This window comes from Pituophis catenifer, unplaced genomic scaffold, assembly GCF_029215685.1.
Source record: "Pituophis catenifer annectens isolate HBS135680 unplaced genomic scaffold, rPitCat1.0.hap2 SCAF_16, whole genome shotgun sequence".
Classification (NCBI taxonomy): domain Eukaryota; kingdom Metazoa; phylum Chordata; class Lepidosauria; order Squamata; family Colubridae; genus Pituophis; species Pituophis catenifer.
In genome coordinates, this window is record NW_027256896.1 from 11,339,343 (window position 1) to 11,358,019 (window position 18,677).

General features: G+C 44.6%; 1 protein-coding gene across 1 annotated transcript in view; it reads left to right on the forward strand.

Moving 5' to 3' along the window:
- Positions 1-5,493: 5,493 nt before the first annotated feature.
- Positions 5,494-18,677, forward strand: part of LOC139325357 (ankyrin repeat and fibronectin type-III domain-containing protein 1-like) — a 298,146-nt gene continuing 284,962 nt past the window's right edge. Inside the window, exon 1 of the mRNA XM_070955195.1 lies at positions 5,494-5,651. Within this exon, the coding sequence (XP_070811296.1) occupies positions 5,494-5,651 (158 nt within the window). The remainder of the gene's footprint in view (positions 5,652-18,677) is intronic.

An 18,677-nucleotide genomic window follows, 5' to 3' on the forward strand; every position in this document is an offset into this window, starting at 1 on the left:
CAGTGTGGCAACACTGAAGCTCCAAAATAGCTCTGGTCAGGTCAGCTTCAGGGTTGACATAGTCCTCATTTAATGACCAAAATTGGGACTGGGAATTTTGCCATTAAGCGAAGTAGCGGCTAAGTGAAGCCGTGACTCTGCTTACAATCTGACTTCAGCTTTCCTCGGCTTTACAAATTGTAAATGTGAGGATTAGCGGCAGTGTTGCTTCTTCATCTCTGTTGTAACCAAATGATTGTTAAATAGCTTGACACAGGGATAACCAAGGAAGTCCAATTGCCTTTTGGAAAAGCAACTTTGAATGTGCCTGGCTCCTGCGATTTCCCAGGCCACCCTTTCAATCATATCACGACAGGATCTCTCGCAATCCATGGCAACCCTCCTCTCAGTGATTTTTTTAAAGAGAGTGACAACTTGCTTGTTGTGGTCCACCAGCAGCCTGCGCAGCTGGCAGTGGAGTCAGACAGTGAGGAGGCTGGAGAGGAACATGGGCCAGTCCTGGAGTCTGGGGATGGCCCAGAGGAGGGCTCTGCATTGGAGGCAGAGATAGGGCCAGGGCCATCTACGAGTGATGCGCAGACTCCGGAGCCCCCAGAGTCAGACAGCAGAGAGGCAGAGGAACAGAAGGTGCCTGTTCATAGTGCATGCATGCACAGAGCTGCCAGAAGGCAAGAACAGCTAAAGCAAAAGGGACGACTCGGGAGTAAGGCCAAGAGATGATTGGCCCCTCCCATAAAGCTTAAAAGAGAAAGAGAGGCATTTGGGCCTTTTGCAGGAAAGCAATGTTGCTAACTCTGTTTCCAGTCGGCATCTCTTGTTTGTTTCTGAACTTCGTGGGACTTTGCCAAGTAAGGCCTTTGGCAGGATGTCAAAGAATATAAAGGTTGGTGATTATCCTGAAGGACTTCCGAAGGACTTGTTTTGCAACTAATTGGGACTCAGCTGGGAATGAACGTAATTCTCAGCTGTTACAATAAAGTAGGATTTTTGGGGACTAATTGTGTATTGTAATGACTCAGTAAGCCTAGGTCACAACATTGCTGATCATATTTGAATATTAGCACTTAAACACCTCTTCAAGAATAGCAAGAGATGAATGAGTCTGCTTGAATTCCGTGTTCCCCTTGGCCTGCATTTTACCTAGAAGTCTCTTTCGTTCCATGTCTGCGTCATGGATGCAAAACGGACACGACTGTTGGCTTTTAAACCTCTGCATTTTCTTCACAGAAGTCTGCCTTTTAAATACAGCTGGATGGTAGCTTTTCCCCCTTTTAAACTGCAGACTGCATTGGATGACTTGATCATGTCGAACGGTGGATAACTGTTCACACATTCCTCGGACAATGGAGAACGTTTCTTTCTCATAATGAAGCTCCTATCAAAAGATTTTCCAACTTCTTTTGTACTGTAGAGCAGAGGTAATACATCTAAACTCCAAGCAGTTAGCAACCTGAAATATTTCAATATAAGTGTATCATTACAAGTAAATATCCTGTCGTATACAGGGGTGAAATGCTCCCGGTTCGAACCGGATCGCCCGATCCGATAGCGATGGCAGCGGGTGGTTCAGAGAACCGATAGCAAAAATCCCTGTGCCCCCCCCCAATGCCCAGCTGAGATGTGCGATCATCAGAGGCTGTTTTTTTTTTTACTTTTAAAAGCAATTTTCTACAACCTCTTCAGCCGAAAAAATGTTTTTAAAAGTTAAAAAAAAAAAAAGCCTCTGATGATCGCGTGGCTCAGCTGGGATCGTCAGAGGCTTTTCAAAGCATTATTTTCTGCAACCCCTTCAGCCGAAGAGATTGTAGGAAAAAAAATGCCTTTAAAAGCCTCTGGCGATCCCAGCTGACTTGCCTGATCATCAGAAGCTTCTAAAAGCATTTTTTTCCTGCAACCTCTTAAGGTTGTAGAAAAAATGCTTTTAAAAGAAAAAAAAAAAGTTGGCCACGCCCACCCAGTCACATTACCCCCCCCCCCAACCAAGCCACGCCCACAGAACCCGTAGTAATAAATTTTAGATTTCACCCCTGGTCATATATTACTTTCTTATTTCTACGTTTAAAGACTTTCCAAAATAAGCTGGCTATTATCTGAAATCCATGATTATAGGCATCTGGATATCTAAATTAACTAATTTGGCTGGCTGGATAAGCTATTAATTAAAAGACAAAGCTATCCAAAGCAAATCCAATAATCTTTTATCCATGTGTGTATATTGTAATTTTCCAAGTAATTGGGATGATATGACTTGGTATTGGTAGACTCTTGTTTTCAAAGAGATGTAAGATGCTTAGAGATGAATGCTAGAACTGGTCATGGCCCAACAATGTTGGGGCTGCAGATGGATTACTAATCCAGATTTCTGTCTTTCCTTTTGGGGATCCTTAACTGCTTTCCCCTCCTCCCCTCCTTGCTGCTGCTTCTGCTGTCTTTGACTGGGTTGACCTGGGTTGACATGAAAGCATCCACACCAAGTTGCATTCCCTTGAGGTGGCCTCCATTTCTGGTGACGTCACGGATGGATGACTTCATGGAAATGCTTTCACATCCCTCTTTTGAAGGATGCTTTTTGGTTTATTTGTTTTTTTTGGGACTCCCTGGGAATGTCTTGATAAGTCTTCTACCAGAGAAGGATGCAAGTCAGATCTGGCTTCCCTTGAGAAGATCATTGGTCGGACAATGTTCCATCCATCCAGAAGCTGGGTCACTAAATTTTTTTTTTAAAAAGCAGTTTTGGGCTATTGGTTGAGATGACTGGTAGCCATTTTCACCTGCAAGTCATCAGCTGGTAGTGTTGTTATGGAATCGGGGCACTCTTAATTACAACAGACCACCTCCTGTCTTCATCTGCCTGTCAAAATTATTCAGAAGGCATTCTAAGAAGCCACCTGTAGGGCAGCCCTCATCATTCATTCGCTCAAGCCGACGGGAAAGTGCACTCAGTCAAACTAACAGAAAATCTCTGTCGGATACTGGCGCGTCCTTGATGGATGATCCAGAAGACGCAAAGGCGATGTGACCATTCCTCTCCCCTCTTATAAAAGCCCAGTCTAAACCTCCTCACCTTGCAAGTCAGCGAGAAGTTACCTCCCCTTCCCGGTTGTGTTGCTTAGGAGCTGCAACCAGCAACCAACCGTCACACACAAAAAAACCTTCCCAAGGTGTGGGCATCATTCCTGAAAAAAAAAAAGCAGTTTGCATCTCGAAGAGCCTTGCTGGAAGAACGGAGATTCTGAAAAGTGCTGGCATTGTCTTCCTCCCTACCCCCAACCTCCCTCCATCTGTCCTCTCTACCACCACCACCCCCTCCTCCACTTCCCTCCTCATCTCTGTGCCACCCACCCTCCGCTCGGCTTTCCCCCCGACCTCGTTTGGCAGATCACAATTTTTGTTTGGGTGGCCGTCCTCTCTGGGAGAGAAAGGGACAAGAGAGCGCTCCAGGCGGAGTGGACATGTGAGAAGACCCACGAGCAAGCCAAATGCCGCTTTTTTGAGCCCGGCAAGTAAATGGATGGAGGGGTTATTTATTAAAACATCCCCTGATGCAAGAGGTGGTTTTTTTGGTATCCGACTTTGGGGAGAGGGGACGAGAGGAGAGGAGAGGAGAGGAGAGGAGAGGAGAGGAGAGGAGAGGAGAGAGGAGATGGTTCAGGCATCGGATGGAAGAGGGGAAAAAATTCTCCAGGTTGCATTTTGGTCTCAAAAAATCTTCAGCAGGGAGCAAGACGGTCTGCCTGAGGCTTGGTTGGATTCTCGTTCTCTCTCTGTCTTTCTCTCCCTCCCTCTCCCCCTCTCCCTCCCTCCCTCTCTCTCTCTTAACCTACTACTGCCAAGCAGCTGAAAGGGAAAGAGAGGCACAGAGAGAGAGAGAGAGATTTTCCTTTGGAGACTGCGGGGAAGCGATTGCCAAACACAACAGACCCAAGTAAAGCTGTGCAGCTGGGGGGGGGGGAACTCAGCAGGTGCCCTGTCCACAGACATTGTGGTTTAAATGGGGGTTTGTTTTCCTTGCTTCCACCATGCCCCCCTCCCTCTCCCTGGCTTCCCCCCCTCTCTTTTCTGTGTGCATCTGTGTGTGTGTCTGTTTGCATGTGCGTGTGTTTCAGATGTTCTACTCGTGCTTGTGTTCAGGCATCTCCAACCACCCAGAGGAGAAAGGAGGACAAGGGGAAAATTAAGGGGGGGGGTTTGTCCTGGCATGCACGTAGGCTTTGAATTGGAGGGGAGGGGGCCCCCTCGGAGGAATCCTGCCCCCAAAGGAGAGAAGGAAAGGAAAGAGGGGTTGGCCACCATTGCTTTGAACATTTCTTCAAATACCCGCCCGAAGTCTTCTTCGTGGAAAAACCACAGGGAAATCTCCCCTTTGCAAACCCCCCTTCACAGCTGCTTTCGGAAGCAGCTGTGCTTGTTTTGGGGAGGGGGGGTAGCCAGCCCAGTTGAGGTTGGACGCTCCGTTTCTGAGCCGGCTGCTTTGCTCGTCGGATGGATGGAGCCGCAGAGGGTTGCTACGGAAAATAAAAATTGTTTTTTCAGGGGCAAGGATGTGACTGCTTCCCAACCCTCCTCTGTTCTCGGATGTGGTTGGCTTGGGGCAACCCCAAGAGGGGTTTGTGTTCCTTTTTTTTTTAATATGGCACCCACAACAGTTGGCAAAAGAGGAGTTGGTTAATTTGCCACTTCGTACCCATGTTCCTCTCTTGCCAGTGTTTACCCTGGGCATGAAATACATCCCTGTCCAAATATTTCCTCCTCCTTTTGGTCCAAATGTGCCTCTCCTGGTTTAAAGGTTAATAATCTGACACCCCTGAAAGTTCTGATGTGTTTAGGATGACTTTTGTGTGTGTGTGTGTGTTTTTTTTTCCCCCTCCTCTTCTCTTCCTTTCATCTGGTCCTAAAGGCAACAGATTCTTCTCTGAAACACCCCTGGCCCAGTGGATTTTGCAAAAGAGGGGAAAATTGCCTTTCCCAGCTTGCAACCCAGTTTTATTTTTAAAAAAATACCTTTGACTGGTTGCCCTGTAGTTCCTCCTTCGTAAAAGTCCATGCTAAAAAGCCTCCCAGCCTCCATTTTAATTAAACCCAGCTTCCCCCTCCACTTTCTTATGTAAATGCACCTCTTTGTGCCAAAATCTTTTCTTTAGAGCAAGAACTGTGAAATGCATTTTGTCAGTGCCAAAAGCTTTCTTCTTCTTTCTTTCTTTCTTTTTTACCCACTCCGGAGGGGAGGGGTGGTGCCACGAGGATGTCCTTAATTAATAATATGTCATTGCCTGGGTGTTGCTTTTGAGTCCGCATGAATCCATCCCTGGGAGATTGTATCTCGTTCTGGCTAAACTCCTTGCGTTTCTCTCTCTCTCTCTCTCCCTCTCTCCCTCTCTCTCTCTCTCTCTCCAACTCTCTTTTCGACAGCCAGCCTTGGGTGACACATCTTGGGACTTAAGCAGACACGCTGGCTGTAGCCCGTCACAGGGGCGCCCAGGGTGGTCCAGGCATATGTCCACACGCCGAAGGTTGGACTGTGTTGGTGCCATGTCGTCTTTCGGGAAGCTGACCGAATACTTCAGCCTCCGGAAATCCAGGAATGAATTTCGATCCGATCGGCGGAATAGCCGGAGGAGTGGCAGTTACTGCTGTAATCTCACCGAATGCAGGTAGAGGAGAAGTGGGTTGGAGGAGGGTGGGTGGGTGGGTAAGGGAAAGAGAAATGCCTCCGTCACCTTTCATGCTTTAGGGCATGTGTGCGAGTAGTCTGGATCACCAACCGGTGGTCCGTGAGAAAATGTTGGTGGTCCGCAGAAAAATGATTTGCATTTTTTTTATATTGCACAAAATACTATTCATCTCTTTTTTTTTTAAAAAAAAATAATCATATTGGTTGTCTGCGGGATTTAAAATTATGAATTTTAGTGGTCCCTGAGATCCGAAAGGTCGGTGAACCCCTGGTCTGGATTGAAGGGACGAGTGGCAGGGAATGGGGTTACTCTCAACTCTCTTTGCAGTGTGTAAAAATGGGAACAGATGCAAGTAAAGCATGGAATCTCTTGGACTGCAGGTTTCAGAGTATTATCCAAGGTAGCGGTACCCAACCTTCTGTCTCCACTGACTTTGACGGTAGTTGGAGTTGGGGGAGGGGAGAGGGGGTGGTTTTGTGCATGCCACCTAGTTCCTGCACATGTGCAAATGAAGCTTTGCACCCTCGCCCGCTGGTTCACAACAGGCTGTGGACCAGTACTAGCCCGCGGCCCAAGGGTTGGGGACCCCAGTCCAAATCAGTGTTTCTCAACCTTGGTAACTTGAAGATGGGTGGACTTCAACTCCCAGAATTCCCCAGCCAGCACTGGATCATCATCCCCAGGGGCTGGGGAATTCTGGGAGTTTGAAGTCTACCCATCTTCAAAGCTGCCGAGGTTGAAAAAAAAAAACCCACCAATCTAAGAACTGAGCATTTCAGATGGCTGAAAAGAGGATTCTGCTAAGCTTTGATCCCCACCTCTGGATGGGATTCGCTGCTGTTCACTTCCTACTTATGTAGCAAAGCAAGTGTCATGATTTTTTTTTTTTACGACCAAAGGGACACAGTGGCTCAGTGGCTAAGACACTGAGCTTATCGATCGTAAGGTCGGCAGTTCAGCGGTTTGAATCCCTAGTGCCGCTTAACTGGGTGAGCTCCCGTGACTTGTCTCAGCTTCTGCCAACCTAGCAGTTCGAAAACACATAAAAAATGCAAGTAGAAAAATAGGGACCACCTTTGGTGAGAAGGGAACAGAGTTCCATGCGCCTTTGGCGTTGAGTCATGCCGGCCACATGACCACGGAGACGTCTTCAAACAGCGCTGGCTCTTCGGCTTTGAAACAGAGATGAGCACCGCCCCCTAGAGTCAGGAACGGCTAGCACATATGTGCGAGGGGAACCTTTACCTTTACCTTACCACCGAAGGGTCGAGTCAAAATTTTAAGACATAGGAGGAAGGCTGCTGTTAATTTTCCATCTCCTTGTCAAGCTGGATATCCTGGAATCTACAACGTCTGCGATCCCATCTTGCATGGTTGATTCGGCTTTGACTTAATACGGCTTGCAACCCCGGCTGTTTGTCATTCGGTAACCTGCGGTTCATAGCAGAACTTACCATCCAGGCTCAACCAACTGTAACGTAGTGGGATGGTGAACTGAGCTTTAAATTTCAAAACCAGCATCTTGTCCAGCCTTAAGGCAATTTCCACTTCGATTTTAATTCTTGCTGCAGTGGACGCGAATGTAGCCTTTCGGCATGTTGCACACTCTTGCGTGCTTTAAGTAGAGTTGTAGCTGCCGTTCTTTCTCATTTGGGAAGATTTGAGGTGAGGGGTTGACGACATCAAGACGGGATGTTACCTGGTCTGCTTGATCCACGAAGCTGAGATCCCTCTCTCTTGTATGTTGCTGCTAAATCTTGAATTGGGCATACTTGATATGAATGATTTGAATGTAGTTCTGCTTTTTCATCATGGATGTCTTTTACACCTAGGGCAAAGACAGTTGTGTCGAGTTGAACTGAGCAATAAGTGGTCCGAATGCCAGATCTAATACTTGCGATAATAACATGTGAATGGTTCTTGCCAAGTGGGTTTTAGGGTATTGACCTCAGAGCTGGAGGTCTATAGGCCTCGATACTGGTTTAAGTTGGTTTACCGGTTTATTTTCTTCCCCCTCCCCACCTTTGGTTCCGGGTTAATGTGTTGTATGAAATCAGCCAAGGGTGATTTTATTCAACAACTTGTGATTAAAACATGCCTTAGCATATTATGCGTCTCAGTGGATTTTCATATGATATTGTAACGGGATACATCTTAAGGCTGTGAACATTCAGAGTTTTAGCTTGCTAAATAAATCATGAGGTTTCAGTGCTTTGATAGAATGGAAGAGATGGAAGAGCCTGGATAGCTCTGCAGACAAGGCACTGTAATTTAACACCAGCTGTCTGCAATTAAAGTAAGTTCGAATCACGCCAGGCTCAAGGTTGACTCAGCCTTCCATCCTTTCTAAGGTAGGTAAAACGAGGACCCAGTTTGTGGGGGCAATAAACTGACTTTGTCTAAAATATACGAAAGTATGAAGGCTATTGCTTAGCGCACTGTAAGCCGCCCTGAGTCTCCGGAGAAGGGCGGCATATAAATCAAATTAAAAAAAAAATGACCTTAGGGTGATGCGGTGGCTCAGTGGCTAAGACGCTGAGCTTGTCGATCGAAATGTCGGCAGTTCAGCGGTTCGAATCCCTAAGTGCCGCGTAATGGGGTGAGCTCCCGTGACTTGTCCCAGCTTCTGCCAACCTAGCAGTTCGAAAACACGTAAAAAAATGCAAGTAGAAAAATAGGGACCACTTTGGTGGGAAGGGAACAGCATTCCGTGCACCATTGGCGTTGAGTCATGCCGGCCACATGACCATGGAAATGTCTTCGGACAGTGCTGCTCTTCGGCTTTGAGATGAGCACCGCCCCCTAGAGTCGGGAACGACTAGCACACATGTGCGAGGGGAACCTTTACCTTTAAGAGATGACCAATAGCACCAATGTGTAAAGTAGAGATTTTTGAAACTATAAAACCAGTTTGATTCTGCCTTTAGCAGTCATTGGATTCTTTTTTCCTCTCTCTCTCTTGTAAAATAGAAACACCGAAGAAAGAAATCTATATTTCTTCTATAGTTCGGATGTTAATTTTAAATGACCTGCTAGATATTGTACCGGCAGACTACAAAAATGATTGAAGGGCATCCTTTTTCCTTAAAAAAGGAGATCAATAGCTGGTTGTAAATCCTTTTATGGTGTCATTTAAAAATGCTTTTGGATGGCTGCATTCCACATCTTCTCAAGAAATCCGAAAAGCTATTTTAGTTATCTGTCTGTGCAGATTCTCAGTCATCCAGCTCATGGTTGTCCCAAAGGGGCTTTTTCAAGAGGCAACTGGACTTTCTGGTTTTTCTTTGAAGATGTTTCGCTTGAGGACACAGATAAACCTCCAAGTGGCCTCAATGACCCTCTAAAAAGGATGCAAATGACCAGCTGTCTGCAAGGAGCATCAATCCTTCCATTCCCCACCATTCAGTCAGAGCTGAAGAAGCTCCTTGGATGAGAAGCAAAACGTCTTCAAAGAAAAACCAGAAAAGTCCAGTTGCCTCTTGAAAAAAAAGCACCTTTGGGATATTCTAGTTAGGAAGACCAAAGTTTCCTCTAGAGGTAGTCCTTAGCTTACAACACTTCATTTAGTGACTGTTGGAAGTGACAACAACACTGAAAAAAGTGACTTACGATCGTTTTTCACACGTCCGTTGCCGCATCCCTATAGTCACGTGATCAAAATTCAGATGCTTGGGAACTGACTCATATTTATGACGGTTGCAGTGTTCCGGGGTCAAGTGATCCTCTTTTGCGACCTTCTGAAAAGCAAAGTCCATGGGGAAGCCAGATTCACTTAACAACCACGTTACTTAGATAACAACTGCACCGACTCGCTTAACCACTGTGGCCAGAAAGGTCATAAAATTGTGTGTGGGGGGGGGAAACTCACTTAACAACTCTCTCACTTACCAACAGAAATTTTGGGTGCAATTGCGGTTGTAAGTCGGGAATGTACTTTAGCACATTCTTGGTGAAGACACAAACTCTGCTGACTTAAAAAGGGTTCCGGAGAGTTTGCCATCTGGTTCCTTGTGGCACTGGCAATCGACTTTCCATTATTCATCCCGTTAAAACTTCCTGCTTATTTCTGTTACGTTACTAGTTTTCTGGAATATGCCAAATCCAATAAGGAGTTCTGTTCTTTGGAAATCTGAACTCTGAGATTTTTGATATGTCTAGTGCATTAATATTAGGGTAAATAAAAAGCTAAAGGGACGTGATAGCTCAGTGGCTAAGACGCTGAGCTTGTCGACTGAAAGGTCGGCAGTTCAACGGTTCGAATCCCGAGTGCCGCGTAATGGGGTGAGCTCCCGTTACTTGTCCCAGCTTCTGCCAACCTAGCAGTTCGAAAGCAGGTAAAAAATGCAAGTAGAAAAATAGGGACCACCTTTGGTGGGAAGGTAATAGCATTCTGTGCGCCTTTGGCGTTGAGTCCTGCTGGCCACATGACCATAGAGATGTCTTCGGACAGCGCTGGCTCTTTGGCTTTGAAACGGAGATGAGCACTGCCCCCTAGAGTCAGGAATGACTAGCACATATGTGTGAGGGGAACCTTTATCTTTATCCCTTACTGGATCAACGCAACTATTCCTCCCCTATTTTATTTCGTCCCCAAAAAGTTTTTTCGTTTTTTCTCCCCTTCTCTCTCTCTCTCGCTGTCTCTTTTTGGAACTCTAACCAGATACCATCTATTTTTATTTTATTTTTTTATTTTATTTTATTGAAAAGACAGTGCCATGTCAGGATAACAATGCAAATAAAGCACAACCAGAGAGAGGTCAATGATAAACAACATACATGCTAATAATTATAACTGTACTATGTTAACAGTAATTGCAACTATACAACCAAAAACAACAAACAAAAGGAAATAAAAGAAAACTTCAACTAAGTTTCTACTTACATTAGTTTATTTACAATTTTTTCCATATTATACCCTTAGTTTTATACACCTTTGTTGTACTGGCATTCATAAACTTCCCTCTCATTTCTACCTCTTGTCTCTATCCATTCGTAAAATTTATTCCATGTCGTATAATATTTCGAGTCTTCTTTATCTTTAATTTTTAAAGTTAATCCGTCCATTTTTGCACAATCTCAAATTTTCCTAAATTATGTCATCATCCGGTGGGGTGTTCACATTTTTACGATATTTAGCATATATAATTCTAGCTGCCGTCAATATATGTAACACTAAGTAGATGGCTGCTTTGTCATAACTTTCCGACAATATGCCTAAGAGGCACCTTTCTGGTTTGAACTCAGTATGTTCCTCAGTTATCATTTCTAGCCATTTATGAATTTTCTCCCAGTAACTCCTTGCTTTCTTACATGTCCACCACATGTGGTAGTATGTTCCTGGAGTCTGGTTGCATTTCCAACAATTGGCGGAGGAGTTCTTATACATTTTGGCCAATCTTGCTGGCGGCAAGTGCCACCTGTAAAACATTTTGTAAAGGTTTTCTTTATATGCTGCGGCCATCGTCAGCTTGTAGTTTCTCTCCCAAATTTTTAACCATTTTTCTAATTCTACCCTGTTTCCCCTAAAATAAGACATCTCCTGATAATAAGCCCAATCAGGCTTTTGAGCGCTTGGCAATAAGGCCAAGCGCTTATTTCAGGGTTCAAAAAATATATAAGTATGGGTCTTATTTTCGGGGAAACACGGTATGTCGCATCCAAAATTCCTTGCCCAGGAAATCATTGTTTCTTTAACTATCTCTTCCTCCTCCCCTTCTCTTTCATAAACTTGTATTTTGGCATTGACAATCCCAAATGAAAGCATCAGAAATGGGTTCCTTTTCGGTAGAACAATAATAATTTGAAATAATGATTCGAATCGGAGGAGGATGAAATGCAAAAACCACTAATGGGTATTTTCTTTGATTGGTTCAACGTCGAAAGAGTGTCAGAAGTTTAACAGATTAAAACATTTCTCTGCATGCATAGGAAGGCCGGACCTCATAAACATGCTGAAGTTATCGTATTATCCTGTTTCCCAGAATAGAAATGAAATTGCTCCTGTTAGTTATTTATGTGGCTGCTCCAAATTAAAGATGTGATTCACACTCTCTTGAGCTAAGGTTTCATTGACAATCCCAAAGAAATAAATTAACTCTATAAATATATGGGGACACGGTGGCTCAGTGGCTAAGATGCTGAACTTGTCGATTGAAAGGTTGGCAGTTCAGCGGTTCGAATCCCAAGTGCCGCCTAACGGGGTGAGCTCCCGCTACTTGTCCCAGCTTCTGCCAACCTAGCAGTTCGAAAGCATGTAAAAAAAAATGCAAGTAGAAAAATAGGGACTACCTTTGGTGGGAAGGGAACAGCGTTCCGTGCGCCTTTGGCGTTGAGTCATGCCGGCCACATGACCACGGAGACGTCTTCAGACAGCGCTCTTCGGCTTTGAAATGGAGATGAGCACTGCCCCCTAGAGTCGGGAACGACTAGCACATATGTGTGAGGGGAACCTTTACCTTTACCTATAAATATTGGTGTGGTGGCTGGATTACACATATTTATCCCTTGTAATACAAATGGACTACAGGTTGTGCTCGACTTACACAACAGTTCATTTAGTGACCGTTCGAAGTTACAACGGCATGGAAAGAAGTGACTTATGATCGCTTTTCACACTTATGACCGTATGACTTTATGAAACTTACGACGGCGGCATCCCCATGGTCATCTGATCAAAATTCAGAGACTTGGCCAGTGACTCATTTATGACGGCTGCAGTGTCATGAAAGTCAGTGGGGAGGCTAGATTCAAGGAAGAATTGTGTTACTAAACCGAAGTGACTCACTTAACAACGGTGGCAACAAAGGTTGTAAAATGGGGCAAAACTCACTTAACAACCGCCTCGCTGAGCAACAGAAATTTTGGGCTAATGGTGGTCATAAGTCTAGGCCTACACTTGAATTAGCTACTTTATTCTAGAATGGTCCACCTTAAACTCTACGGTTGTCTTATAAGGTGAAAAAGAAGGGAATTACAGTTCTGGAATAGCTTTATTAATCTGAGCAAGGCTTTCTCGTATCCCCACGAGATTAAATCCTCTTTAAAACAAGCCAGGGAACAAATGTCTCACTTAGCAACGAAATTTTTGGCCTCAATTGTAATCGTAAGTTGAGGACTACCTGTACAGGTGTGAATAAATTCAGCTGCCTCTTTTCCTTTCAGGACTAATCTTGGGTCCATTTCTCTTCATCAGTTGAGCTTATCACTCTGGCTTTGATATTAATGTGATTTATATATTTTTCCCCTGTTTCTGCTTTTAGTTTGTAAGATATCGTTTCAACCCAGTAGCTGTTTTTAAATTGAAAAAGCTGATTGCCTCACTAACAGCCTTGATGAACTGGAACGCTGTTTTTCACTCTAATATAATCCATTCTTCGAAGGGAATGATGGATAGGCGGGTGGATTATTTATTTATTTTACAGCATGTCGATGCTACCCCAATCCTCGGCCTCTCAACGTGGTTTACATAAATAAAATAAGCATAATAAAACGGGTATTAAAAGAATGAAGATCAGGAAAAGCTTCCCGTGTAACTGTGGGCCAGTCCAATCTCTCTTAGCCCAAAGTAATATTTCTCAGTCTGGTCAACTTAAAGATGTGTGAACTTCAACTCCCAGCGTGGCTGGCTGGGGAATTCTGGGAGTTGAAATCCATCCATCTTCAATTTGACAAGGCTGAGAAATACTGCCCTTCAACTCTCTTACGTGGTGGTGGTGGTGAGAGAAAAAAACCTAATCTTGTGAGTTTACCAGATGGATGGCCTAGGGAACAAAGCTATTACAGAATCTGGTAGTCCTGCTAGAAATACTTTGAAACCTCCTCCCAGAGGGGGGCAACAGAAACAAACCACCCAGAAGTGGGTGTGTCAGGTCTTTATTGATGCTTTGAGCTCTAAGCATATAGAGCTTATAAGCAGTATCCTGAATAAAGGGAGGTGAGCTGTCTATAACCTTCTCTGCTGTCCTCACCACTCTCTGTAGGGACTTTCTATCTGAGGCACTGCTGCCACCAAACCAAACAGGGATGCAGTTTGTTAAAACGCTCTCAATTGTGCCTCTAAAAAGTGGCCAGGACAGAAGGAGAAAAACATGCTCTCTTCATCTGACACAGGAAATGCAGACACTGGTTTGCACGCTTCACTAAGGATGACATGTGGAGAGACCAATTCAGATTGTTAGTTCTCTGCACCCCCAGATACTTAATACCGTCGACCATCTCTACAACTGCATCCTTGGTACTGAGTGGGGTATAACCATGCTGGTTCTTTCTAAAATCTACAATGATCTCTTTTGCTTTATTAACATTTAGAACCAGGTTAACACTGGGAACCACTGCTCTAGACCAATGTTTTTCAACCCTGACCACTTTACGATTTCTGGATTCCCGCTGGCTGAGAAACGGATGCGAAGTTTGCCATACTGGGCAGAGAATTCTGGGAGTTGAAGTCCATATACCTTAAAGGTGCCAAAGTTGAGAAACACCATTCTGGGCCAGCTTTTCTCAATTTGAAGGCTCCATGAAAGATTGTGATTTGTTTTTCAAAAATAAAAAAAAAAGGAGGGGGATGGGAATTTGAACTTCACGCACTGTGCAATGCTAGTGTTCGTAGTGGTGGGAATTTTTACGGGCTACATCTCAGCTGCCAGCCCACCGTCCTGCTGTTGTAGATGTTGTACAATGTGAAATGCATGCTTAGATGTTATTTGTGTGGTGACGTTTTTGGAATTTTTGTGATGTAGAATTTTTGGAATAAGACCTGAACATTATTTCAGAACTCCCGCCAGGATAAAAAAAGAAGTTGAGAAAAGCTGTTTTGGACCCAAAGCTGTTCTTTATTTATGCCAGGGGTGTCAAACTCAAGGCTCATGGGCCGGATCCAGCCTGCGGGGTGTTTAGATCTGGCCCGTTGTGTCTCTGCCAGTGAAAATGGAGTGTGTGCAACTCCGAGCTCCATTTTCACTGGCAGAGAGTTATCAAAACAAACTAAAAACAAAGCAAAAGGAGAAATGTTTCCCCTTTTGCATTTGAGCATGGAAGAAGGGGCAGGAAAGGGGAACGGGAAAGAGGAATGACAAAGAAAAAGAAGGAAAGATGAGAAGAGAGCAAGGAAAGAAAAATAAGGAAAGAGGGGAAGGAAGAAGAAAGGAGAAGGAAGAGGGAAGGAAAAAGAGGAAAGGAAAGGAAAGGAGGAAGGCAGGATGCTCTCTACATGGGGCTCCCCCTGGGGTGCACCCGGAGGATCCAGCTGGTCCAGAATGCGGCCGCACGGGGGATTATGGGAGCGACGGGGCGCTCCCATGTGACACCCCTCCTGCGCGAGCTGCACTGGCTCCCGGTGGTCTTCCGGGTGCGCTTCAAGGTGTTGGTGACCACCTTTAAAGCGCTCTATGGCTTAGGGCCGGGGTATTTGCGAGACCGCCTTCTGCCACCAATAGCCTCCCACCGGCCAGTACGCTCGCACAGAGTGGGCCTCCTCAGGGTGCCGTCCGCCAGGCAGTGTCGGCTGGGGTCCCCCAGGGGGAGGGCCTTCTCTGTGGCGGCGCCCACCCTCTGGAACAACCTCCCCCCAGAGATACGTACAATAACAGACCTCCGGATTTTTCGTCGGGCCCTGAAAACTTATTTATTTCAACTAGCTGGGCTGGCTTGATCCCACAGTTTTGAGTTAAATTTTAATTGATTTTAAATTGGGTTGTTTTAAATTACGGCCAAAAAAAATATTTAATCATTTTAAACTGCTTTTAAATTTTGCATGTTCTGTTTTTATTTTGGCTGTTCACCGCCCTGAGTCCTATTGGAGAAGGGCGGTATATAAATGGAAACAAACAAACAAACAAACAAACAAACAAGGAAGGAAGGAAGGAAGGAAGGAAGGAAGGAAGGAAGGAAGGAAGGAAGGAGATTATAATGAGAGTGAGGGAAGGTCTGAGGGATGTCCTGCCTTAGCACTTGGGCACCACAGGTGACCCTGACACAAATGACATTGAGCTGGCCATGCCCACCCTGGACACGCTCACCCCAGGCCCCCGAGGTCAAACACAATGCTGATGTGGCCCTCAATGAAATCGAGTTTGACACCCCTGATCTAGGCCTTCAGATTCTTCCCCAGAACTTTCTCCCACAATGGTTCCAGCTCAAGGTGTCCTATTAACAGACTACTGTAAAGACTCGATGACTTGGAAAGAGGCAGCAACCGAGTCGTCCTGAGCCTTTACGTGATTTGTTTGCTTTTGGCCAATGTGCAGATCAATCAAGCCAATTGTGCCGTATCAACAGATTACGGTTAAAAAAAACCCGTGGCTTAATGAGCTGCGTGAATTCAGCCAGGTTATTGGTTTTTGTTTTTTAAAAAAATGTATGCTTTTTATTGTCTTGTTTCCATGGGTCACTTATTCACATGGCAATCTTATTTTTGCTTTGAGATCACACAGTTCAAATGAGGAACCATCCACAACGTTGACCTTGGTCATTCATCTTTTGATAATGCAGAAAAGTATATATATATATAGCTTCCCAGACAAAGCATGTTCTATTTTAGCATAGAGTGACTGTGTCAAGGGAGGAAGTGACATTTCACTTTAGCTGTTTCATTGAGCTGTTTAGGCTTTGCATATCAAGCACCGAAGCCTCGGCTTCCATTTGTATGCGTGAGCTCCGAGCCTTAATTCTGGATCATGGAGATAGGTCGCTCAGGCTTTAGAGCCCATTGTGATGGAAACAGAGGCATTGGGAGATCTGTTTCAACAACTGGGCTTCCAGAAGTTTTTTCTTTCTTCATTGAATTTATATTTAAAGCTGTAATTTAAAAATACCCAAAGAGGTAACAATAACCCTAAAAAAACAAATTAACAGAAAGGTGGTAAGATGAGGCAAAACTCACTTAATCACTGTTTCGCTTAGCAACGGAAGTGTTGGGCTCAATCGTGGTCATAAGATGAGGACTACTTGTACCAGTAGTGGGTTGCAAATCCTGTCGCTACTGGTTTGCTCGTGGGTGCGTGCATGCGACACTTCTGCACATGCCCAGAAGCAGGGGTGAAATGCTCCCAGTTCGGACTGGATCGCCCGATCCGGTAGCGATGGAGGTGGTGGTTCGGAGAACCAGTAATAAAAATCCCTGCAGGCCCCCCCCCATGCCCAGCTAAGCCGCGCGATCATCAGAGGCTGTTTTTTTAACTTTTAAAAGCATTTTTTATGCAACCTCTTCAGCCGAAAAAATGCTTTTAAAAGTAAAAAAAAAAAAAGCCTCTGATGATCACGCAGCTCAGCTGGGATTGTCAGAGGCTTCTAAAAGCATTTTTTTCTGCAAACTCTTCGGCCGAAAAAAAAAATGCCTTTAAAAGCCTCTGGCGATCCCAGCTGAGTTGCCTGATCGTCAGAGGCTTTTAAAAGCATTTTTTTCTGCAACCTCTTCGGTCGAAGAGGCTGTAGAAAAATATGCTTTTAAAAGTAAAGGAAAAAAAAGTTGGCCACGCCCATCCAGTCACATTACACCCCCCCCACCAAGCCACGCCCACAGAACCGGTAGTAACAAATTTTAGATTTCACCCCTGCCCACAAGCGTCTGGCCAGGTGGGTGGAGCCTCCCGTCACCATCGCTACTAGTTCGCCCGAAGCGGGGTTAGCCGGTAGCAACCCACCGCTCATCTGTACTCGGGAATGGGAAGGAGGCATCTTGCTTGAGGCCCTTGGATGATATCTTGATCATGGCAGGAATTTTTAAAAAAAGATATGTCACCCCTTCCCAGAATTCAAAAGTCAATCTCATGAGAGCCCATTGTGTTTTTAAAAAAAGCCTTGAGTTGGTCCTCAACGGAAGTCAGGTTAACATGGAATTTTTCTAGGGTGAGGAGAGGCCCTCCCCTCTTGCACCAATTGCAAAGAAGTCCCGGGGAACCGAATTAAACTTTGTTTAGTTTTTTTTTTTAAAAAAAAATACTTAGTTTTTCAATCAATGAGTAGAGTAGAGTAGAGTAGAGTAGAGTAGAGTAGAGTAGAGTAGAGTAGAGTAGAGTAGAGTAGAGTAGAGTAGAGTAGAATAGAATTTTTTATTGGCCAAGTGTGATTGGACACACAAGGAATTTGTCTTTGGTGCATACGCTCTCAGGGTACATAAAAGAAAAGACATTCGTCAAGAATCATAAGGTACAACACTTATTGATAGTCATAGGGTACAAATAAGCAATCAGGAAACAATCAATATCAATATAAATCGTACGGATACAAGCAGCAAGGTTACAGTCATACAGTCATAAGTGGAAGGAGATGGGAACGATGAGAAGATAGTAGTGCAGACTTAATGAATAGTTTGACAGTGTTGAGGGAATTATTTATTTAGCAGAGTAATGGCATTCGGGGAAAAACTGTCCTTGTGTCTAGTTGTTCTGGTGTGCAGTGCTCTATAGCATCGTTTTGAGGGTAGGAGTTGAAACAATTTAGGTCCAGGATGTGAGGGGTCTGTAGATATTTTTACAGCCCTCTTTTTGACTCGTGCAGTATACAGATCCTCAATGGAAGGCAGGTTGGTAGCCATTGTTTTTTCTGCAGTTCTAATTATCCTCTGAAGTCTGTGTCTGTCTTGTTGGGTTGCAGAATGAGGTGGAGATAAGATGAATTGTAACATGTCCGTTCTGGAGAAAGTCAGAAGATCTTGCTTCTTGAATGTGAATTTGTTGCCTGGATTTCATGCTAAACCATAATATCCTGTGGTTTGGTTTGAGTTTTTATGTCTGTGGAAACCCAGACATTAAGTCTCATATAATCCATGGATTATGATTCGATGTTTTGTGTAAACCCAACCATTTATGGTCTATTAAGTTATACAAGACCATTCATTAACTTCCTTGGAGGAGATTCTACATTGTAGGCCTTGAATTCAGAGCTGTGGAGTCGGGAGATAAATGTTCCGACTCCGACTCCTCAGTTTTTTGTACTTCCGACTCCGACTCCGACTCCCCGACTCCGACTCCTCTGTATTAATATGCGAATGTATTTTATACATTCCTT